This window comes from Salvelinus namaycush, unplaced genomic scaffold, assembly GCF_016432855.1.
Source record: "Salvelinus namaycush isolate Seneca unplaced genomic scaffold, SaNama_1.0 Scaffold734, whole genome shotgun sequence".
NCBI lineage: Eukaryota > Metazoa > Chordata > Actinopteri > Salmoniformes > Salmonidae > Salvelinus > Salvelinus namaycush.
Window position 1 is genome coordinate 11,847 of NW_024061458.1, and position 25,122 is coordinate 36,968.

The 25,122-nt window shown below is 45.6% G+C and overlaps 1 protein-coding gene and 1 non-coding gene across 2 annotated transcripts; one reads left to right on the forward strand and one right to left on the reverse strand.

Moving 5' to 3' along the window:
• Positions 1-489: 489 nt before the first annotated feature.
• Positions 490-24,108, reverse strand: LOC120042634 (serine/arginine-rich splicing factor 1B-like). The gene is made up of 4 exons (XM_038987458.1): positions 23,712-24,108; positions 13,415-13,611; positions 9,395-9,567; positions 490-1,323 (listed from the first exon to the last, which is right to left on the reverse strand). The coding sequence occupies exons 1-4, from the start codon at positions 23,921-23,923 to the stop codon at positions 1,138-1,140; spliced, it is 768 nt and encodes a 255-aa protein (XP_038843386.1). The 5' UTR covers positions 23,924-24,108; the 3' UTR covers positions 490-1,137.
• On the forward strand, positions 22,305-22,380 carry trnaa-ugc. The gene has a single exon. It is a non-coding gene; the product is annotated as a tRNA-Ala (tRNA).
• Positions 24,109-25,122: the final 1,014 nt, after the last annotated feature.

Sequence of the window (25,122 nt, forward strand, 5' to 3'; positions counted from 1 at the left end):
GAGAGAGGGGGGGCCAAGGAGGGAGAGGAGAGAGAGGGGGGGCCAAGGAGGGAGAGGAGAGAGAGGGGGGAGAGGAGAGAGAGGGGGGGCCAAGGGGGGAGAGGAGAGAGAGGGGGGGCCAAGGGGGGAGAGGAGAGAGAGGGGGGCCAAGGAGGGAGAGGAGAGAGAGGGGGGCCAAGGAGGGAGAGGAGAGAGAGGGGGGGCCAAGGGGGGAGAGGAGAGAGAGGGGGGGCCAAGGGGGGAGAGGAGAGAGAGGGGGGCCAAGGAGGGAGAGGAGAGAGAGGGGGGCCAAGGAGGGAGAGGAGAGAGAGGGGGGGGAGAGGAGAGAGAGGGGGGGCCAAGGGGGGAGAGGAGAGAGAGGGGGGGCCAAGGAAGGAGAGGGGCTAAACTAAACTTGTGTATTGAGTTTACAGTGTAGTAAAGTACAGGCTGCCGTTTACACTGTAGTAAAGTACAGGCTGCCGTTTACAGTGTAGTAAAGTACAGGCTGCCGTTTTAAAACATTTATTAACAGTGATAACTGGATCATAAAAATAAACAGGTCAGAAAGCTAATTGGGTGAAAGACTACTGTCGTCATAGCATTGGCTGGTTATTTGACTCCTCCTCCTCCTGTTAATGCTAATATAAACTGTTTCCTAGCCAATTCAGGCTCTGTTCCTGTGTCCCAAAAGCCTATCAGAACACAATCAAACCATCCCTCCATCAACACAAAACCTCCCTCTTTCCCGTCTCCACCCCATCCCTCCATCCCTCATGACACCTTCCCCCAGCAGCCATAACACGAAGACAAAGAGGTGAAGAGATGGGAGTGCAGGACTGTAAAGAGGAAGGAGACATGAGGCAGATGGAGGGGGGGGGCAGCAGATACAAAAGAGAACAGAGATCATGAATTTAAAAAATTATAATAACATCTGTAGCAAACTAGACCAAAAACAAGGGGATGAAAGAACAGGGGGAGGGGAAGAAGAACAAGAAGAGGAAGGCGAGGCAAGAGGAACAGCAGAACGCTAGAATGATGTAACGCATTAGAAGATCCACCGGAGGGCGTCTGTCTGAGTCTCCTGGTCTGATGATCTCACATCCCTCTCCCTGGGCTGGGGGTCCGCTGGGCTGGGGGTCCTGGAGGTGTGTGTATCTAGGTGCGGGAACGGGAGCGCGAGTGTCGTGGCGAGTAGCGTGGAGAGGCCCGGCTGCGTCGCGGCGGTGAGAAGCTGCGTGAGCGGCTGTTGCTACGCCCGTTGCTACGGCTACGAGAGCGGGAGCGTCCGTAACTGGGGCTGCGAGGTCCATCCACCTTCACACGCACGTACGCAGTCTCTCCCTACACACACACACACACACACACACACACACACACAGAGGGGAGAGAACATTGCCTGAGACACACACCCCAGTGTACAGTTCCTCACTATATAGTTATATTGGTTTTAGGACTGATGCCCAACGGAGCGTTTTACACAATGTATCCTCAACGAGCGCTGATGAAGATGTTCTACATTTACATTTCACAACAAGGAAAATAATTACACTGAACAGAAATAAAAAACAAAACATGTAAAGTGTTGGTCCCATGTTTCACGAGCTGAAATAAAAGATCCCAGAAATGTTCCAAGCTTATTTCTATTAAATGTTTTGCACAAAGTTGTTTACATTCCTGTTAGTGAACATTTCTCCTTTGCCAAGATAATCCATCCACCTGACAGGTGTGATATATCAAGAAGCTGTTTAATCAGCATGGATCATTACACAGGTGCACCTTGTGCTGGGGGGGCAATAAAAGGCCACTGTAAAATGTGCAGTTTTGTTACATCCCACTGATGTCTGAAGTTGAGGGAGCCTGCAATTGGCATGCTGACTGCAGGAATGTCAACCAGAGCTGTTGCCAGATAATTTTTGTTCATTTCTCTAATGTCGTTTTAGAGAATTTGGCAGTACGTCCAACCGGCCTCACAACCACGTCCAGCTTCTTCACCTGTGGGATCGTCAGACCAGCCACAAGGACAGCTGACGAAAGGGAGGAGTATTTGGTCTGTAATAAAGCCCTTTTGTGGGTTGAAAAACTCACTGAAAAACAGGGCCTGGTGGGTGGCCCACCCAGGCCTACGCCCTCCCAGGCCCACCCAGGCCTACGCCCTCCCAGGCCCACCCAGGCCTACGCCCTCCCAGGCCTACGCCCTCCCAGGACCACCCAGGCCTACGCCCTCCCAGGCCTACGCCCTCCCAGGCCTACGCCCTCCCAGGACCACCCAGGCCTACGCCCTCCCAGGCCTACGCCCTCCCAGGCCTACGCCCTCCCAGGACCACCCAGGCCTACACCCTCCCATGGCTCCGCCCCTGCCCAGTCATGTGAAATCCATAGATTAGGGCCTAATTTATTTATTTAAATTGACTGACTTCCTTATATGAACTGTAACTCAGTAAAATCGTTGAAACTGTTTCGTTTATATATTTTTGTTCAGAAAAAAAGTAGGAAAATCTTTTGTCATAATTTTGATGTTGTCAGATTGACTTTAGATGGAGTATAACATTAGCTAGCTCAGATTGACTTTAGATGGAGTATAACATTAGCTAGCTAGCTCAGATTGACTTTAGATGGAGTATTACATTAGCTAGCTAGCTCAGATTGACTTTAGATGGAGTATTACATTAGCTAGCTAGCTCAGATTGACTTTAGATGGAGTATAACATTAGCTAGCTAGCTCAGATTGACTTTAGATGGAGTATAACATTAGCTAGCTAGCTCAGATTGACTTTAGATGGAGTATTACATTAGCTAGCTAGCTCCGATTGACTTTAGATGGAGTATTACATTAGCTAGCTAGCTCCGATTGACTTTAGATGGAGTATTACATTAGCTAGCTAGCTCCGATTGACTTTAGATGGAGTATTACATTAGCTAGCTAGCTCAGATTGACTTTAGATGGAGTATTACATTAGCTAGCTAGCTCAGATTGACTTTAGATGGAGTATAACATTAGCTAGCTAGCTCAGATTGACTTTAGATGGAGTATTACATTAGCTAGCTAGCTCAGATTGACTTTAGATGGAGTATAACATTAGCTAGCTAGCTCAGATTAACTTTAGATGGAGTATTACATTAGCTAGCTAGCTCCGATTGACTTTAGATGGAGTATTACATTAGCTAGCTAGCTCCGATTGACTTTAGATGGAGTATAACATTAGCTAGCTAGCTCCGATTGACTTTAGATGGAGTATTACATTAGCTAGCTAGCTCAGATTGACTTTAGATGGAGTATTACATTAGCTAGCTAGCTCAGATTGACTTTAGATGGAGTATTACATTAGCTAGCTGGCTCAGATTGACTTTAGATGGAGTATAACATTAGCTAGCTAGCTCAGATTGACTTTAGATGGAGTATAACATTAGCTAGCTGGCTCAGATTGACTTTAGATGGAGTATAACATTAGCTAGCTAGCTCAGATTGACTTTAGATGGAGTATAACATGAGCTAGCTCAGATTGACGTTAGATGGAGTATAACATGAGCTAGCTCAGATTGACTTTAGATGGAGTATAACATTAGCTAGCCCAGATTGACTTTAGATGGAGTATTACATTAGCTAGCTGGCTCAGATTGACTTTAGATGGAGTATAACATTAGCTAGCTAGCTCAGATTGACTTTAGATGGAGTATAACATTAGCTAGCTGGCTCAGATTGATTTTAGATGGAGTATAACATTAGCTAGCTAGCTCAGATTGACTTTAGATGGAGTATAACATTAGCTAGCTGGCTCAGATTGACTTTAGATGGAGTATAACATGAGCTAGCTCAGATTGACGTTAGATGGAGTATAACATGAGCTAGCTCAGATTGACTTTAGATGGAGTATAACATTAGCTAGCTCAGATTGACTTTAGATGGAGTATAACATGAGCTAGCTCAGATTGACTTTAGATGGAGTATAACATTAGCTAGCTAGCTCAGATTGACTTTAGATGGAGTATTACATTAGCTAGCTAGCTCCGATTGATTTATTTTTATTTTTATTATTATTATTTTTTTTTGGGTGGATCAGCTTAATATTGCGGAAAGAATGTTGCTTCCAATGTAATTGTCTGCATCATTTCCAATCCCCCATATTTTTTTGGGTAAATATATACAGTGATCCCTCGCCACTTCGCGGTTCACTTATCGCGGATTCGCTATTTCGCGGATTTTCATAATGCATTTTTTTTTTTTTTTTGGTGCATTGTGCTCTGCATTCTGATTCGCTAAAAACTCACTCCCGCTTCTTGTATCAAAACATGCTACGAATTGTGCTATCATTTTGTCGTCTCGTGCAGTTATGTGTACGTACATAAAACAGCTTGGCAAATTTACATTAAGTTGGCCAAATTATCTTGTAATTTCGAACATCTCCTAAACCCATAATGTCGACGAAACGGCCTGAACTTAAGCGAGTAGCTGAGGAATGGGACCCTTTGATGAGCCGTTCATTACAGTTCTCCAACGTAATCGATGGTGGCATGTCGGTGTACAAGGATCTTTTTGCAAAGAAGAAAAAAGAGCGACAACAGCTGCCTATCACTATGTTCTTCTCCCGAACAAACACACCTGCACCGCGGGCTTCAGAAGAAGAGAACACTGCAGAGCGCAGTCAGGATGCAGCGGCCCAGTCTGAAGAGCAGTGAAACGGCCTACACGTGAGTCACTGTATTTGTATACATGTAATAGTTGCTAATTGTAAAAAAAAAAAAAGTTTTCTATTTCGCGGATTTCACTTATCGCGGGTCATTTTCGGAACGTAACCCCCGCGATAAACGAGGGATTACTGTATACATACACATACCTATATAGACATACATACTTTTTTAAAGAATATACCTTTATTATTATTCCCCGCAACCCTACCACCGCTCCCCCAATTGGAGTAAACTAATAAACACTTCTGCTTTTACCTTCAATTTATACATCTTATACCTATTTTACAGACACAGACTACTTTATAATAGTTCTCTCTTGTTTGTTCTTAGTCCTTCCTCTATTTCTGTTGTCCATCCAATTTTATTTCCACTTGTAACTGTGCTATTTCACAAAAGCTCCGCACCTATACACATTTCACAGATCCCGTATGCCCTACATTGTTTATCTTGTTATTAGTCCCACCCTTCAGTTCCACTCAACCCTTCCCATCTATCTTCCAACATCATCCATTTCGGATTTTTATTTGCCATATATTTTTCAACTGTGCTGTGATGCTTCACAAAAGATTTGAACCTTCCTATTCTCATAGCTTCTACAGATTGTAAATTAAAAATAAACATTTTTGCTAAAATAATTATTATATTATTGATTGATTGACTATGGCTTTTCAAATCCCCCAGTATTGCTATCTGTAGCGTTAGTTCTAGGCAAATGTTGCAATTCTTCAGCCATTCCTGGACCTGTGACCAAAAACGAGCTACATATGGACAATACCAAAATAAATGATCTAATGACTCTGCCTCCTCACAACAGAATCTGCAGAGCTGGGAAGATTGTATACCCCATATATATAACATTCTATTAGTTGCAAGAATTTTGTACAGTAATTTAAATTGAAAAATTCGAAGTTTTGAATCCGGCGTTGTTTTGCGTATCAATTCATAAACCATGTGCCATGGAATGGGTACATCGAAAATCTCTTCCCAACTATTTTGCAATTTATATGGCACAGCTGTCAGTTTTTTGGTCCTTAAATGAAATTGGTATATGTTTTTATTTATCACACTTTTCTTTAACCATTTATGTTCTTTAATACAGGGCCGACATACAAGTTCCTTACTTTTTTCCCCTTCTACTTGCCTCTTCCATTTTTGTGGTAATGCTGCAATTAATTGGTTGTAATTTTGGGTAGAGCAGACATTTCCATATGTCTGTGTTAGCTGCATGTGTGACATAACTCCACCAGTCCTATTTATGATATCATTCACAAAAATTATACCTTTTTTAAACATTTCTTCGATAAATACAGTTTTTTTATCAATTACTATATTTGAATTTAACCACAATATTTGTTGTACTATTTGTTCCGTCCTTTCAGGTGGATTAAACTGAAATTGCAACCAACTTTCTAAGGCTTGTTTAAAAAATAAGGATATTTTGGAGATTATTTCCTTTTCAAACAACCGAAAGTGAGCAGGTGTAATCTGAATAAAGGGAAAAAGGCCCTTCTTGAACATAGGATGAGACATTCGTACCAATTTACTAGAGAACCAGTTTGGATTTAAGTATAACTTTTGTATGACTGATGCCTTTAGTGAGAGGTCTAATGCTTTAATATTTAATAATTTCTGCCCTCCGAATTCATATTCGTTATATAAATAGGCCCTTTTAATTTTATCTGGCTTGCCGTTCCAAATAAAATGGAATATTTTTTGTTCATATAATTTAAAAAGCAGGTCACTAGGTGTAGGCAAAACCATAAGCAAATAGGTAAACTGTGATATGACTAAAGAGTTAATCAGGGCGATTTTTCCACAAATAGACAAGTATTTTCCTTTCCATGGTAGCAAGATCTTATCTATTTTTGCTAACTTTCTATAAAAATTTATTGGAGTGAGATCATTTCTTTCTTTTGGGATTTTTATACCGAGTATGTCCACATCTCCGTCAGACCATTTAATTGGTAAACTACATGGCAATATAAAATGTGTATTTTTTAGTGATCCAATACGTAATATGGTACATTTATCATAATTTGGTTTTAATCCAGAGAGGATAGCAAAGGTATCTAGATCCTCTATGAGGCCGTGGAGAGACTCTAGTTGTGGTTTTAAAAGAAAACATGAATCATCAGCGTACAATGACACCTTAGTTTTTAAGCCACGGATTTCTAATCCATTAATATTAATGTTTGATCTAATTTTAACAGCTAACATTTCGATGGCAATAATAAATAGATATGCCGATAGTGGACAACCTTGTTTTACTCCTCTAGATAGTTTAAAACTTTCTGAGATGTAGCCATTATTTACTATTTTACACCTAGGGTTACTATACATAATTTTAACCCATTTTATAAGAGATTCCCCAAAATTGAAATATTCTAGGCATTTATATATAAACTCCAGTCGTACTTTATCAAAAGCCTTTTCAAAATCAGCTATGAAAACCAGACCTGGTGTCCCCGATATTTCATAGTGTTCTATTGTTTCCAGTACTTGCCTTATATTATCTCCAATGTATCGTCCATGTAAAAAACCTGTCTGATTAGGATGAATAATATCTGACAAAACTTTTTTTATTCTATGCGCCAAGCATTTTGCTAGGATTTTTGCATCACAACACTGAAGTGTAAGAGGTCTCCAATTTTTTAATTGGACTGGATCTTTACACTTGGGTCCTGTTTCAGTAATAACGATATCAGACCTTCTTGTTGCGTGTCTGATAATCTACCATTTATATAGGAGTGGTTAAAACAAGCTAATAATGGTCCTTTGAGTATATCAAAAAAAGTTTTGTATACTTCCACTGGTATGCCATCCAGCCCTGGAGTTTTCCCATCCTTAAAGGCCCCAATTGCATCAAGCAGTTCCTCCTCTGTAATTTGGCCTTCACATGAGTCTTTCTGTACAGATGTTAATTTTACATTATTAATAGGAAAAAAATCCATACAATTAGTTTCAGTTAGTGGAGATGGAGGAGCCTGAAACGAAAACATATTCTTAAAGTACTTTACTTCCTCTTTCAAAATATCATTTGGTGAATCATGCGTGACTCCATCATTTGTAACAAGTTTTAATACATTTTTTTTGGTAGCATTTCTATATTGAAGATTGAAAAAGAATTTGGTGCATTTTTCCCCATATTCCATCGAGTTCGCTTTATTTTTATAATATATTACACTGGATCTTTCTTGAATAAGTTCCTCCATTTCTTTTTGTTTTTCCTCTAACTTATTCTGTGCCTCTATGGTACCGTTTTTATTGCTATCTAACTGTACTGTTAGTCCTTCAATTTCCTTTGTTAATATGGACTCTTTTGATCTAAATTCCCTTTGTTTTATAGATGAGTACTGAATTGCATGGCCTCTAAAGGCACACTTAAGTGTCCCATACAATAAGGGGATCTGCTGTACCTATGTTATGTCTGAAAAAGTCAGTTATAAAATCTTCTGTCCTAGTTCTAAACAATTTATCATCTAGTAGACTTTGATTAAATTTCCAATATCCTCGCCCACGTGGAAATTCTGTAAGAGAAATATATATGCCAATTATGTGATGATCCGACCGCATTCTGTCCCCTATCAACACTTTTTTAACTTTTGGTGCCAGAGAGAATGGTATAAGAAAGTAGTCAAGACGACTAGCTTGATTCAGCCTCCGCCATGTATATCTCACTAAATCAGGGTATTTAAGTCTCCATATATCCACTAATTCCAATATATCCATGACATTCATGATTTCCTTAAGTGCCTGAGGGTGATAGTTTGTAGTGTGATTTCCTTTCCGGTCTATAGAGGTATTTAAGACCGTATAACATTAGCTAGCTAGCTCAGATTGACTTTAGATGGAGTATTACATTAGCTAGCTGGGATCAGATTGACTTTAGATGGAGTATTACATTAGCTAGCTAGCTCAGATTGACTTTAGATGGAGTATAACATTAGCTAGCTAGCTCAGATTGACTTTAGATGGAGTATAACATTAGCTAGCTAGCTCAGATTGACTTTAGATGGAGTATTACATTAGCTAGCTAGCTCCGATTTTGGGGAGAACAATGGATTTTGTTAGCTAATGTTAGCATTGCTAGCTATTGACAATATTGCCATTTGCCTAAAGTAAACGTGACGACATGATAACAACGGCAAAGTTGTTTCCTACTAAATATTTGCCTACTTAGAAAATGCCAAGAATGGGCAAAGCTGTCAAAGGCAAAGGGTAGCTACTTTGAAGAATTTAAAATATATACAATATATTTAGTTTTGTTTAACACTTTTTTGGTTACTACATGATTCCATATGTGTTATTTCATAGTTCTGATGTCTTCACTATTATTCTACAATGTAGAAAATAGTAAAAATAAAGAAAAACCCTGGAATGAGTAGGTGTGTCCAAACTTCTGACATGTACAGTATGTCACAACAGGTGTAAATATATGTCATGACAGTGTTATGATCATATTATAAACAAGCTATGACAAGTTGTTAGCCGTTATGACATAGTTATAACAGTGTTATGATGCTGGGTGTCAAGTAACGTGTTACCCAAATATTATATATGTTTGTGTTTCTTGCAGTCAATTTACAGTCTACAAATGATTTGTAATTTGTTGATGATCCCTGACTTGATGAACAGGATGCCTTCTGGGACACAGACCCAGTCTTATCCCTTAACAAGTCTTATTCCTTGGATTCCAAACCAACCCGACCTCTAACCTCTGACCTACCTCGTGGGACCGGAACTTGGTGTTGTCCAGCTTGCGGACAGCGTAGGTCATGTCCTCCTTGCGTACGAACTCCACCACGCCGGTACCGTCCCGGAACACGTCAGCATAACATACATCACCTGCCTCGCGCATGTGGTCCTTTAGGTCCTGCCAGCTACCACTAGAGGGGAGACCTGGAGAGGGACGAGGAGGTGGTAGAGGGGCAACACAGTAAAGACAGGAGGAGACCTGGAGATCAGGGAGGAGGACAGCACAGTAAAGACAGGAGACCTGGAGAGGAGGACAGCACAGTAAAGACAGGAGGAGACCTGGAGAGGAGGGAGGAGGACAGCACAGTAAAGACAGGAGGAGACCTGGAGAGGAGGGAGGAGGAGAGGACAGTAAAGACAGGAGGAGAGGACAGTAAAGACAGGAGGAGACCTGGAGAGGTGAGAGGAGGAGAGGACAGTAAAGACAGGAGGAGACCTGGAGATCAGGGAGGAGGACAGCACAGTAAAGACAGGAGACCTGGAGAGGAGGACAGCACAGTAAAGACAGGAGGAGACCTGGAGAGGAGGGAGGAGGACAGCACAGTAAAGACAGGAGGAGACCTGGAGAGGAGGGAGGAGGAGAGGACAGTAAAGACAGGAGGAGAGGACAGTAAAGACAGGAGGAGACCTGGAGAGGAGGCAGGAGGAGAGGACAGTAAAGACAGGAGGAGGGAGGAGGAGAGGACAGTAAAGACAGGAGGAGACCTGGAGAGGAGGAGGAGAGGACAGTAAAGACAGGAGGAGACCTGGAGAGGAGGGAGGAGGAGAGGACAGTAAAAGACAGGAGGAGACCTGGAGAGGAGGGAGGAGGACAGCACAGTAAAGACAGGAGGAGACCTGGAGAGGAGGGAGGAGGAAAGCACAGTAAAGACAGGAGGAGACCTGGAGAGGAGGGAGGAGGAGAGGACAGTAAAGACAGGAGGAGACCTGGAGAGGAGGACAGCACAGTAAAGACAGGAGGAGACCTGGAGAGGAGGGAGGAGGACAGCACAGTAAAGACAGGAGGAGACCTGGAGAGGAGGGAGGAGGAAAGCACAGTAAAGACAGGAGGAGACCTGGAGAGGAGGGAGGAGGAGAGGACAGTAAAGACAGGAGGAGACCTGGAGAGGAGGGAGGAGGACAGCACAGTAAAGACAGGAGGAGACCTGGAGAGGAGGGAGGAGGACAGCACAGTAAAGACAGGAGGAGACCTGGAGAGGAGGGAGGAGGACAGCACAGTAAAGACAGGAGGAGACCTGGAGAGGAGGGAGGAGGACAGCACAGTAAAGACAGGAGGAGACCTAGAGAGGAGAGAGGAGGACAGCACAGTAAAGACAGGAGGAGACCTGGAGAGGGGGGAGGAGGACAGCACAGTAAAGACAGGAGGAGACCTGGAGAGGAGGGAGGAGGACAGCACAGTAAAGACAGGAGGAGACCTGGAGAGGAGGACAGCACAGTAAAGACAGGAGGAGACCTGGAGAGGAGGGAGGAGGACAGCACAGTAAAGACAGGAGGAGACCTGGAGAGGAGGGAGGAGGAAAGCACAGTAAAGACAGGAGGAGACCTGGAGAGGAGGGAGGAGGAGAGGACAGTAAAGACAGGAGGAGACCTGGAGAGGAGGGAGGAGGAGAGGACAGTAAAAGACAGGAGGAGACCTGGAGAGGAGGGAGGAGGACAGCACAGTAAAGACAGGAGGAGACCTGGAGAGGAGGGAGGAGGACAGCACAGTAAAGACAGGAGGAGACCTGGAGAGGAGAGAGGAGGACAGCACAGTAAAGACAGGAGGAGACCTGGAGAGGAGGGAGGAGGACAGCACAGTAAAGACAGGAGGAGACCTGGAGAGGAGGGAGGAGGACAGCACAGTAAAGACAGGAGGAGACCTGGAGAGGAGGACAGCACAGTAAAGACAGGAGGATACCTGGAGAGGAGGGAGGAGGACAGCACAGTAAAGACAGGAGGAGACCTGGAGAGGAGGGAGGAGGACAGCACAGTAAAGACAGGAGGAGACCTAGAGAGGAGAGAGGAGGACAGCACAGTAAAGACAGGAGGAGACCTGGAGAGGAGGGAGGAGGACAGCACAGTAAAGACAGGATGAGACCTGGAGAGGAGGACAGCACAGTAAAGACAGGAGGAGACCTGGAGAGGAGGGAGGAGGACAGCACAGTAAAGACAGGAGGAGACCTGGAGAGGAGGGAGGAGGACAGCACAGTAAAGACAGGAGGAGACCTAGAGAGGAGAGAGGAGGACAGCACAGTAAAGACAGGAGGAGACCTGGAGAGGGGGGAGGAGGACAGCACAGTAAAGACAGGAGGAGACCTGGAGAGGAGAGAGGAGGACAGCACAGTAAAGACAGGAGGAGACCTGGAGAGGAGGCAGGAGGAGAGGACAGTAAAGACAGGAGGAGACCTGGAGAGGAGGCAGGAGGAGAGGACAGTAAAGACAGGAGGAGGGAGGAGGAGAGGACAGTAAAGACAGGAGGAGAGGACAGTAAAGACAGGAGGAGACCTGGAGAGGAGAGAGGAGGAGAGGACAGTAAAGACAGGAGGAGACCTGGAGAGGAGGACAGCACAGTAAAGACAGGAGGAGACCTGGAGAGGAGGGAGGAGGACAGCACAGTAAAGACAGGAGGAGACCTGGAGAGGAGGGAGGAGGACAGCACAGTAAAGACAGGAGGAGACCTGGAGAGGAGGGAGGAGGACAGCACAGTAAAGACAGGAGGAGACCTGGAGAGGAGAGAGGAGGAGAGCACAGTAAAGACAGGAGGAGACCTGGAGAGGAGAGAGGAGGAGAGGACAGTAAAGACAGGAGGAGACCTGGAGAGGAGGGAGGAGGACAGCACAGTAAAGACAGGAGGAGACCTGGAGAGGAGGGAGGAGGACAGCACAGTAAAGACAGGAGGAGACCTGGAGAGGAGGGAGGAGGACAGCACAGTAAAGACAGGAGGAGACCTGGAGAGGAGGGAGGAGGACAGCACAGTAAAGACAGGAGGAGACCTGGAGAGGAGAGAGGAGGAGAGGACAGTAAAGACAGGAGGAGACCTGGAGAGGAGGGAGGAGGACAGCACAGTAAAGACAGGAGGAGACCTGGAGAGGAGGGAGGAGGACAGCACAGTAAAGACAGGAGGAGACCTGGAGAGGAGAGAGGAGGAGAGCACAGTAAAGACAGGAGGAGACCTGGAGAGGAGAGAGGAGGAGAGGACAGTAAAGACAGGAGGAGACCTGGAGAGGAGGGAGGAGGACAGCACAGTAAAGACAGGAGGAGACCTGGAGAGGAGGGAGGAGGACAGCACAGTAAAGACAGGAGGAGACCTGGAGAGGAGGGAGGAGGACAGCACAGTAAAGACAGGAGGAGACCTGGAGAGGAGGGAGGAGGACAGCACAGTAAAGACAGGAGGAGACCTGGAGAGGAGAGAGGAGGAGAGGACAGTAAAGACAGGAGGAGACCTGGAGAGGAGGGAGGAGGACAGCACAGTAAAGACAGGAGGAGACCTGGAGAGGAGGGAGGAGGACAGCACAGTAAAGACAGGAGGAGACCTGGAGAGGAGAGAGGAGGAGAGCACAGTAAAGACAGGAGGAGACCTGGAGAGGAGAGAGGAGGAGAGGACAGTAAAGACAGGAGGAGACCTGGAGAGGAGGGAGGAGGACAGCACAGTAAAGACAGGAGGAGACCTGGAGAGGAGGGAGGAGGACAGCACAGTAAAGACAGGAGGAGACCTGGAGAGGAGGGAGGAGGACAGCACAGTAAAGACAGGAGGAGACCTGGAGAGGAGGGAGGAGGACAGCACAGTAAAGACAGGAGGAGACCTGGAGAGGAGAGAGGAGGAGAGGACAGTAAAGACAGGAGGAGACCTGGAGAGGAGGGAGGAGGACAGCACAGTAAAGACAGGAGGAGACCTGGAGAGGAGGGAGGAGGACAGCACAGTAGACGGGGTCCTGCCAGCTACCGCTAGGGGGGAGACCACCATACAGACAGTCGGACCAGACACAAACACAGAGCTAAGCCACACACTGACCGGAGACGATGACCCGGTACTCAGAGCGTCGTGATGGAGGTCCATATCTTCCTCTGGGTCCTCCTCCGTCACCCCCGCCCCTTCCACCGCCCATCCCCCCTCTCCCCCCGCCACGACCACTACGGGGGAACTCCACCCGGAGACGGTAACCATCGTAGTCATAACCATCACGACCGTGCACTGCATCATCAGCATCCCTGGGACACACAGACAGAGAGACACACAGACACAGAGTTAGGTTGAGATTGTTCCACGGACAATACCTAGAGTTAGCTACTTCCCTCTGCCTGCGCCGTAAGCTCCTCTGAACAGGACATTCCACAGGTAGCTAGGTGTTGAACATAGCCTTGGCTGAGCAGCAGTGTTCTTCTGCTTTACGCTCTGTGGACCGGATCAGGTGACCAGTTTACCACCAGTCTCTCTGTGGACCGGACCAGTAGGTGACCAGTTTACCACCAGTCTCTCTGTGGACCGGACCAGTAGGTGACTAGTTTACCACCAGTCTCTCTGTGGACCGGACCAGTAGGTGACCAGTTTACCACCAGTCTCTCTGTGGACCGGACCAGGTGACTAGTTTACCACCAGTCTCTCTGTGGACCGGACCAGTAGGTGACCAGTTTACCACCAGTCTCTCTGTGGACCGGACCAGTAGGTGACCAGTTTACCACCAGTCTCTCTGTGGACCGGACCAGGTGACTAGTTTACCACCAGTCTCTCTGTGGACCGGACCAGGTGACTAGTTTACCACCAGTCTCTCTGTGGACCGGACCAGTAGGTGGTGGGCCAATGCACCAAAACGTGAAGTTGATCGAGCCCCGTCGAGGGCGGAGCAGATTTTTTGTACAGGACAGTAAAACATTCTTATGATGGACTATACCATTTGTTGGCACCTTCAATCTCTGTCAGTAAAGTCAACTGTTGAAACATGTTTTGGCATGATTATGTGTCTCATTTCAAGTAACTAGTTGCTTAAAGAAACATCAAATCATATACTTTGCATGGAAACCCAAATAAAAGCACGTACAGTGCATTTGGAAAGTATTCAGACCCCTTCCCCTCTTCCACATTGTTATGTTATATGACATCACCATACCCCATAATGACATCACCATACACCATAATGACATCACCATACCCCACAATGACATCACCATACCCCACAATGACATCACCATACCCCATAATGACATCACCATACCCCACAATGACATCACCATACCCCACAATGACATCACCATACCCCACAATGACATCACCACACCCCACAATGACATCACCACACCCCACAATGACATCACCACACCCCACAATGACATCACCACACCCCACAATGACATCACCACACCCCACAATGACATCACCATACCCCACAATGACATCACCATACCCCATAATGACATCACCATACCCCATAATGACATCACCACACCCCATAATGACATCACCACACCCCATAATGACATCACCATACACCATAATGACATCACCATACACCATAATGACATCACCATACCCCATAAACAGGTTTTTAGAAATGTTAGCAAACTTATAAAACCTGCAAAACAGAAACACCTTATTTAGATAAGTATTCACACCCTTTTCTATGAGACTCTAAATTGAGCTCAGGTGCATCCTGTTTCCATTGATCATCCTTGAGATGTTTCTACAACCTGATTGGAGTTCACCTGTGGTCAATTCAATTGATTGGGCAATATTTGGAAAGGCTCACACCTGTCTATAAAGGTCCCACAGTTGACAGTTTAAATTTGCAAAAATCTAATAACCTGTTTTTCGCTTTGTCATTATGGGGTAGTGTGTGTAGATTGATGAAAATGTTTTATTTTATCGATTTTAGAATAAGGCTGTAATGCGACAAATTGTGGGAAAGGAGAAGTGGTCTGAAAACTTTCCGAATGCTCTGTATTTAAGTGGTTTAAATATTAACTTTCCTACTAACCTTCAAAGGTTGACAGTACCAAAATCTTGCCAATCCATTCATTACTTACGAAATAGGTTTATTCCACTGACTGAGACATGTTTTCCATACTGTACGTTTCAAGCACACACAGGACCAGTCAAAAGTTTGGACACACCTACTCATTGCAGGGTTTATATTTATTTGACTGTTTTCTACATTACGGAGACAAATGGCAAAGGTGTCTCAGGCAGTATTAGAAGTATCTGAATATAGTGTAACCTACCAATCAAAGTACAGTACCAGTCAAAAGTTTGGACACACCAACTCCACACCTGTTAAACAAATCAAAATATATTTTATATTTCAGAGAAACGGCCTGCCGCCTAGCAGGACATTGCCAGGATGGGGGCAACAACGTTGCCCGGGAGACCATCCGTTGGAGGGCCAACAACGCTGCCCGGGAGACCCCCCGTTGGGGGGCCAACAACGCTGCCCGGGAGACCATCCGTTGGAGGGCCAACAGCGCTGCCCGGGAGACCATCCGTTGGGGGGCCAACAACGCTGCCCGGGAGACCATCCGTTGGGGGGCCAACAACGCTGCCCGGGAGACCATCCGTTGGGGGGCCAACAACGCTGCCCGGGAGACCATCCGTTGGAGGGCCAACAACGCTGCCCGGGAGACCATCTGTTGGAGGGCCAACAACGCTGCCCGGGAGACCATCCATTGGGGTCCAACAACGCTGCCCAGGAGACCATCTGTTGGAGGGCCAACAACGCTGCCCGGGAGACCATCTGTTGGAGGTCCAACAACGCTGCCCAGGAGACCATCTGTTGGAGGGCCAACAACGCTGCCCGGGAGACCATCTGTTGGAGGGCCAACAACGCTGCCCGGGAGACCATCCGTTGGTGGGCCAACAACGCTGCCCGGGAGACCATCCGTTGGGGGGCCAACAACGCTGCCCGGGAGACCATCCATTGGGGGGCCAACAACGCTGCCCGGGAGACCATCCGTTGGGGTCCAACAACGCTGCCCGGGAGACCATCCGTTGGGGGGCCAACAACGCTGCCCGGGAGACCATCCGTTGGGGGGCCAACAACGCTGCCCGGGAGACCATCCGTTGGGGGGCCAACAACGCTGCCCGGGAGACCATCCGTTGGGGGGCCAACAACGCTGCCCGGGAGACCATCCGTTGGGGGGCCAACAACGCTGCCCGGGAGACCATCCGTTGGGGGGCCAACAACGCTGCCCGGGAGACCATCCGTTGGGGGGCCAACAACGCTGCCCGGGAGACCATCCGTTGGGGGGCCAACAACGCTGCCCGGGAGACCATCCGTATTCGGGACACCGTCACCTCCTACTTCTCCAAGGAGGGTGCTGTTCCCTGGCAACAACTTGTGCCATAGACTACACTATGTACAACGAAAGGCTCTTTAAGAGCCATTGACATTCCAATAAAAGTATTTTTCCATTTACTTAACCATGTCAACTGCAGTTATTCAATTCCCAGTTTCTCTCCCTTTGATTTCCACTTCTCGGTGAGGGTGCTGTTCAGGTGAGGGTGCTGTTCAGGTAAGGGTGCTGTTCAGGTGAGGGTGCTGTTCAGGTGAGGGTGCTGTTCAGGTGAGGGTGCTGTTCAGGTGAGGGTGCTGTTCAGGTGAGGGTGCTGTTCAGGTAAGGGTGCTGTTCAGGTAAGGGTGCTGTTCAGGTAAGGGTGCTGTTCAGGTAAGGGTGCTGTTCAGGTGAGGGTGCTGTTCAGGTGAGGGTGCTGTTCAGGTGAGGGTGCTGTTCAGGTAAGGGTGCTGTTCAGGTAAGGGTGCTGTTCAGGTAAGGGTGCTGTTCAGGTGAGGGTGCTGTTCAGGTAAGGGTGCTGTTCAGGTAAGGGTGCTGTTCAGGTGAGGGTGCTGTTCAGGTGAGGGTGCTGTTCAGGTAAGGGTGCTGTTCAGGTGAGGGTGCTGTTCAGGTGAGGGTGCTGTTCAGGTGAGGGTGCTGTTCAGGTGAGGGTGCTGTTCAGGTGAGGGTGCTGTTCAGGTAAGGGTGCTGTTCAGGTAAGGGTGCTGTTCAGGTGAGGGTGCTGTTCAGGTAAGGGTGCTGTTCAGGTAAGGGTGCTGTTCAGGTGAGGGTGCTGTTCAGGTAAGGGTGTGATGTCTGCACTAAAACAAAACAGGCTCTTTTAAGAGGTTCAGGTGTATAACTGTGAACCTTCCACCTTCAAAAGAACAAGAGGACCAACCATGGAGAACAGTAAGACACTCCATTATTATGTGTGCTATACTGTGTGTGTTCAAATGCATGTTGTTCAGTATAAAGTACTCTGCAGCCACTCAGTGTGGACACCGGGTGAAGACTGACAAACACACATAGTCCTGTTGAACACTGTCTCTTTAAATACCTTATTTGATCAGTCTCCCTTCATGCCTCTTCCCCCTAAACCCTCCAGATTTAATCAGCTGAACCTCTCCCCTTCTGGCCTGACAGAGGGCACAGCATGATCACAGAGGTGAGAGGTCACTTGGTCAGGTCAACAGGAAGTATTATTAAAGAGATGCTTTACATTGAAATACAGACAGAGATGTAGTAGTCCCAGAGTTAATGATCCAAGGTCAGTTTTGCATTTCACCTCCTGATGATTATGATGACTAACCGTGTTAGAATAAAAACACAAGGCTTAAACATGCTCTCTCTCTCTCCATCTGTCTCTCGTCTGCAGATATGTTTTGATGTGAGAAGATGCCAACCCCCAGTCCCATCAGCCACCTCACCCGTTCTTAAGAAAACCTTCGGGCCCAAGGCTGGTTAGGAGACAATATTATGTAATTGTGACGACCTGAGAGAATATTACGTTTACTAGCACTGTAATTTATTAATCATATGTCGTCTTCCCTGCTCCACTGTTCTTCTCTCCCCCCTTTCTGTCTTTGATACTCTCTCACATCTTCTCATTCTTACTGTTTTTATAATGCACACCAGATGTGCATTGAAGTACAGATTGAACTTGTATTTATAATATAATATTACAATTATAATATTAATACATAAGTATTTTCACGTCCGGATGAAAAGCGTGCCCAACGTAGACTGCCTGCTACTCAGGCCCAGAAGCTAGGATATGCATATAATTGGTAGATTTAGATAGAAAACACTCTAAAGTTTCTAAAACTGTTTGAATAATGTCTGTGGGTATAACAGAACTGATATGGCAGGCGAAAACCTGAGAAAAATCCATCCAGGAAAAACAATTGAGGTCACTCTCTTTTCAATGGGTTTTCTATGGGGATCTAGATTTCTAAGGCAGTTGCTTGCAGTTCCTATCGCTTCCACTGGATGTCAACAGTCTTTAGAAATTGGTTGATGTTTTTCCTTTCAGAAATTAAGAAGTAGGGCAGTTCAGAACGAGGATCGAGTGAAGTGTACTGTTTTTTAAGGGCGCAAGACCTGAAAGCTCGCTCCACTTTGTTTTTATCCGCTATTGGACGCAGTTTATCCCGATTTAAATTTGATCGATTATTTACGTAAAAAAATACCTAGTTGTATTAGGAAAGTTGTTTGAAATGTTTGGAACAAGTTTACAGGTAACTTATTAGATATTTTGTAGTCGCGTTGCGCGAGTTGGAACCGGTGTTTTTCTGGATCAAACGTGCCAAATAAATTGACATTTTGGAGATATGACGACGGAATTAATCGAACAAAAGGACCATTAGTGATGTTTATGAGACATATTGGAGTGCCAACAAAAGAAGATCTTCAAAGGTAAGGCATTAATTATATCGTTATTTCTGCGTTTTGTGTCGCGCCTGGCGGGTTGAAATATGAATGCCATGTGTTTGTTTGGTGGGGTGCTATCCTCAGATAATCGCATGGTTTGCTTTCGCCGTAAAGCCTTTTTGAAATCTGACACGTTGGCTGGATTAACAACAAGTGTAGCTTTAATTTGGTTTATTGCATGTGTGATTTCATAAGTGTAATATTTATAGTAATTTAATTTGAATTTGGCGCTCTGCCATTTCACCGGATGTTGTCGAGGGGTTCCGCTAGAGGAACGTCTAGCCGTAACAAGTTAAACTAACATTGCCTCTGTAACCATTACCCTCAGCAAACATTCAAACCATTGATTCTTAGTCTCAATTTCGGGAGGTATATACACTGCTCAAAAAAATAAAGGGAACACTTAAACAACACAATGTAACTCCAAGTCAATCACACTTCTGTGAAATCAAACTGTCCACTTAGGAAGCAACACTGATTGACAATAAATTTCACATGCTGTTGTGCAAATGGAATAGACAAAAGGTGGACATTATAGGCAATTAGCAAGACACCCCCAATAAAGGAGTGGTTCTGCAGGTGGTGACCACAGACCACTTCTCAGTTCCTATGCTTCCTGGCTGATGTTTTGGTCACTTTTGAATGCTGGCGGTGCTTTCACTCTAGTGGTAGCATGAGACGGAGTCTACAACCCACACAAGTGGCTCAGGTAGTGCAGCTCATCCAGGATGGCACATCAATGCGAGCTGTGGCAAGAAGGTTTGCTGTGTCTGTCAGCGTAGTGTCCAGAGCATGGAGGCGCTACCAGGAGACAGGCCAGTACATCAGGAGACGTGGAGGAGGCCGTAGGAGGGCAACAACCCAGCAGCAGGACCGCTACCTCCGCCTTTGTGCAAGGAGGAGCACTGCCAGAGCCCTGCAAAATGACCTCCAGCAGGCCACAAATGTGCATGTGTCTGCTCAAACGGTCAGAAACAGACTCCATGAGGGTGGTATGAGGGCCCGACAACCACAGGTGGGGGTTGTGCTTACAGCCCAACACCGTGCAGGGCGTTTGGCATTTGCCAGAGAACACCAAGATTGGCAAATTCGCCACTGGCGCCCTGTGCTCTTCACAGATGAAAGCAGGTTCACACTGAGCACATGTGACAGACGTGACAGAGTCTGGAGACGCCGTGGAGAACGTTCTGCTGCCTGCAACATCCTCCAGCATGACCGAGGTACCGAGATGAGATCCTCAGACCCCTTGTGAGACCATATGCTGACACATGCACATTTGTGGCCTGCTGCAGGTCATTTTGCAGGGCTCTGGCAGTGCTCCTCCTTGCACAAAGGCGGAGGTAGCGGTCCTGCAGAAGATATATTCTGAGATCATGTGACAGATCATGTGACACTTAAATAAAGTCCACCTGTGTGCAATCTAACTAATTATATGACTTCTGAGGGTAATTGGTTGCACCAGATCTTATTTAGGGGCTTCATATCAAAGGGGGTGAATACATATGCACACACCACTTATTTTTTTTGAAACAAGTAATTTTTTCATTTCACTTCACCAATTTGGACTATTTTGTATATGTCCATTACATGAAATCCAAGTAAAAATCCATTTAAATTACAGGTTGTAATGCAACAAAATAGAAAAAACACCAAGGGGGGTGAACACCAATGACTGGAACGAATTGCAAAAATCTCTGAAGCTGGAGTCTTATAGCTCCCTCTCTAACTTTAAGCATCAGCTGTCTGAGCAGCTTACCGATCACTGTACCTGAACACACCCCATCTGTAAATAGTACACCCGACTACCTCATCCCCATATTATTACTTATCCTCTTGCTCTTTTACACCCTAGTATCTCTACTTGCACATCACCATCTGTACATTTATCACTCCAGTATTAGTGCTAAATTGTAATTATTTTTGCCTCTATGGCCTATTTATTGCCTACCTCCATACTCTTCTACATTTGCACACACTGTACATACATATGTATATTTTTATTTTCTATTGTGTTATTAACTGTACGACTGTTTATGTGTAACTCTGTGTTGTTGTTTTTGTCGCACTGCTTTGCTTTATCTTGGCCAGGTCGTAGTTGTAAATGAGAACTCGTTCTCAAAATGGCCTACCTGGTTAAATAAAAAATTAAAATGTAAATACTTTTGCAAGGCACTGTATATCAGCAAGCTTCCCTGGCAAATTACTCTATCTCAGGGCCTGTTTTAAGAAGGAAATAGCAAAGCACACTACAGTGAGAGACCTGGCCAAGATGATCATTGTGGATTACAATTCAGTCACTGCTAGATTTTGTGGAAGTGGTTACAGCGATGCTCCTTTTAATGACTCTGCCTGTAAAGGGAGCCAGTGCCGAAGAACTCCTTTGCCAAATTGAAGATAATTAAATCGTACCTGAGGAGCAGCATGGGATAGGAGCGACTGAGTGGGTTGGCCATTCTGTCCATTGAAAACACCAGGACCATGGATTTGAATGCCATAGTCAACAACTTCACAGAGCGCAAGGCCCGTCGAATACTAATCTGGTGCTTCTGAGCCATGTCATCGTAGCCTATACGTTTAACTAGGCTTTAAGAATAATACTAATCTGGTGCACGGCTTCTGAGCCATGTCATCGTCACCTATACGTTTAACTAGGCTTTAAGAATAATACTAATCTGGTGCACGGCTTCTGAGCCATGTCATCGTCACCTATACGTTTAACTAGGCTTTAAGAATAATACTAATCTGGTGCACGGCTTCTGAGCCATGTCATCGTCACCTATACGTTTAACTAGGCTTTAAGAATAATACTAATCTGGTGCACGGCTTCTGAGCCATGTCATCGTCACCTATACGTTTAACTAGGCTTTAAGAATAATACTAATCTGGTGCACGGCTTCTGAGCCATGTCATCGTCATCATAGCCTATACGTTTAACTAGGCTTTAAGAATAATAGTAAGCACATACGCATCGTATACTGTTAAAAGGCATGCTGCTATTTAAGCAATCTGTTTGAATGCTCCACCTGATTGATTTGCTGGTGTTTTGCTACAGGGCCTCCGCGGGAGGCAGATCATTTGAAATACCGGTATGTCAGTTTTGCCGCCATGCATAACTTCAGCGAGCATGTACATTTAAGTCATTTAGCAGACGCTCTTATCCAGAGCGACTTACAAATGTACCTTTTTTTATATATATATATTTAACTAGGGGCCCCGTGTGGCTCAGTTGGTAGAGCATGGCGCTTGCAACGCCAGGGTTGTGGGTTCGATTCCCACGGGGGGCCAGTACAAAAATAAAAAAAATATGAATGTATGTACTTGTAAGTCGCTCTGGATAAGAGCGTCTGCTAAATGACTTAAATGTAACTAGGCAAGTCAGTTAAGAACAAATTCTTATTTTTCAATGACGGCCTAGGAACAGTGGGTTAACTGCCTTGTTCAGGGGCAGAACGACAGATTTGTACCTTGTCAGCTCGGGGATTTGAACTTGCAACCTTTCGGTTACTAGTTCAACGCTCTAACCACTAGGCTACCCTGCAGCCCCTGGGTCATTAGCTGTGTTTCTGTCAAGAGATTGATCTATATATTTATGTTTTATAATATAGGCTATTGCCTATTATTTGCAGATAAAATAAGATGTTTTTTTGACTGCTTTGTGCTTTCCATGGTGCTGATGGATTTACACTGGTAAATTTCTGACCTCCGCCCATCATGCTGAATGTATTGGCTATATTGCGGTTTCTCTAGTAACAGCTTCAAACAAGCCCTTAGATTAGGTTCTGCTCTGCTGTTACAACGCTCAGTAATATTAACACACAGCCTTACCAACAAAATGATTTTATTTTTATGGGAAATATGTGTGGGGATAGAGGCCCGTAATGTTTTGGGGCACCTGGGCCCGTCATGATTAAGGTACACTACTGGGTCCCATGCTGCCAAATTCGTCATGGAAACCACTCCATGTGATTGGTCATCGCCCAGCGGTATCTGCTGGTGTTATACATTTGGGTTAAAGGTGAACTTTTTCACCGCCTCCCACAGGTCCACGGCCCGCTCAGCTTCTATTGAACATTAATGGGACGCGGTGGTTCCCCGCGCATTACCAGTTAACCTCAGTCTCCAACATAACACGAGGTAGCGAGCTATATTGCTAAAGCTAAATCACCCAAATCTTTCTGAAGCTGTTCTAGTTTCGTCCCGTAACAAGGGATTCTGCTGGGACATTTGGCTGATACTAGCAGACTAAACTCAACGTATTACGTTGGTAAATTTCCATCTTAAATCATTGCATTTATTCGGATATAGTAGTGTGATAATTTTGTCAGCCCAATGTTCCAACAGACAGTGTATTCATGTTCTGTTGGGACATTGCATGGGCTGATACAGAACCCCTTGTTGTGCGAGGAAGCTAACTAGGGCTGTTTACTTTGACATATTAAGTCATTTAGCGACACACATAATGAACTAACCTTTCATAATGAACCAACCTTTCGGTTACTGGCCCAACACTGTTAACCGCTAGGCTCCCTGACGCCTACCCCTAGGGCTGTTTGAGTTGTAAAAGCGGCTAACGTTAGCAGCTGTTTTTTAGCATTGTTAACTAGCTAGCTAGCTACCTGGGGTCCTCGAATTCCACGAAAGCGAACGGCGGTCCTCCTCTCCGGTTCTTCAAGTCGATATCCCGGATCGCTCCGTACTTATAGAACACATCCTCTACGTCTTTGGTTCGAATATCAGGCGGCAGGTTACCCACGTAGATCCGACAGTCGTTGTTTCCCGCTGGGCCACGAACCACGCTCCCGCCTCCCGACATATTATCCCCCGACATCCGAGGATTACTACTTACCTAGCTAGCTAACTGAAGAAAAGCCGTTTAACGGTATATAACAAATGGCTGTATAAATATCAAGCTATCTATATCTAAATCAATCGTCAACGGCGCACACAAAATTAGCTAGCTAATTTAGAAATAATCCCGCAACTCTCGCTGATTTCTCAAAATGGCGCCGAGGTCTCGCGTGTCTTTGGAACCTGCGCGGACTGACAGACCCCTTTCTGTGTTTGTAAACACTGCCGCAGGAGGGCGATGTGCCCAAGTTGGTGGCTTCTTCTTCTGTGGGGTTTATGGCGGACTGCACCCAAAACGGTGTATTGCCGTCACCAACTGGACGGTTTGAAACCCTTAAAAAAAAGCATTTTTTTTTTAAAAATCCGTACGTAATAGTGATACTAACTTAATCCGGGCGGCAGGGTAGCCTAGTGGTTAGAGCGTTGGGCTAGTAACCGAAAGGTTGCAAGTTCAAATCCCCGAGCTGACAAGGTACAAATCTGTCGTTCTGCCCCTGAACAAGGCAGTTAACCCACTGTTCCTAGGCCGTCATTGAAAATAAGAGTTTGTTCTTAACTGACTTGCCTAGTTAAATAAAGGTTAAAAATGTAAGTCGTTCTGGATAAGAGCGTCTGCTAAATGACTTAAATGTAATCCACCCTAATAAAATTGTACATTGCCAAAACAAACAAAACACCCACAGGCTCTAGGACCTGAGAGGGTGGGACGGCTTTTGCCAATATTCCATGTAACTCCTTTGCTGTGAAATCTTTCATCCCCAGGAACCGCTCCGCAGCAATCACTATGATTTCTATCTTCCTGGACCTTCTGTCCACCTTGGCAGTGCCACTAATTACCACAGCTATAAATGCCACAAAGTCCACCTTCTTAACCTTTAAAATGTCAGGATCCTGCAGTGTAGGCTATCCACTACCTCGGACTCTTCTGGTGCAACATTCAAACCCTCAACCCTTTTCACAGCTGCTGCATACGAAATGCTCTGTACAACCCTTACTTTGGCCACCTTATTCTCTTTCACCCTTGTGGGGGGAGGTTGGTGGCAGAACATGGGGGAGTTCTTATAGAACGGTAGCAAACAAATAAAGCCTCTATTTGCATGTTGCTTATGAGTGTATTTTACACATTTTATATTAAGTCCTGCTTAATAAAATGTTTGTGTCATCATCGCAAATCAACTG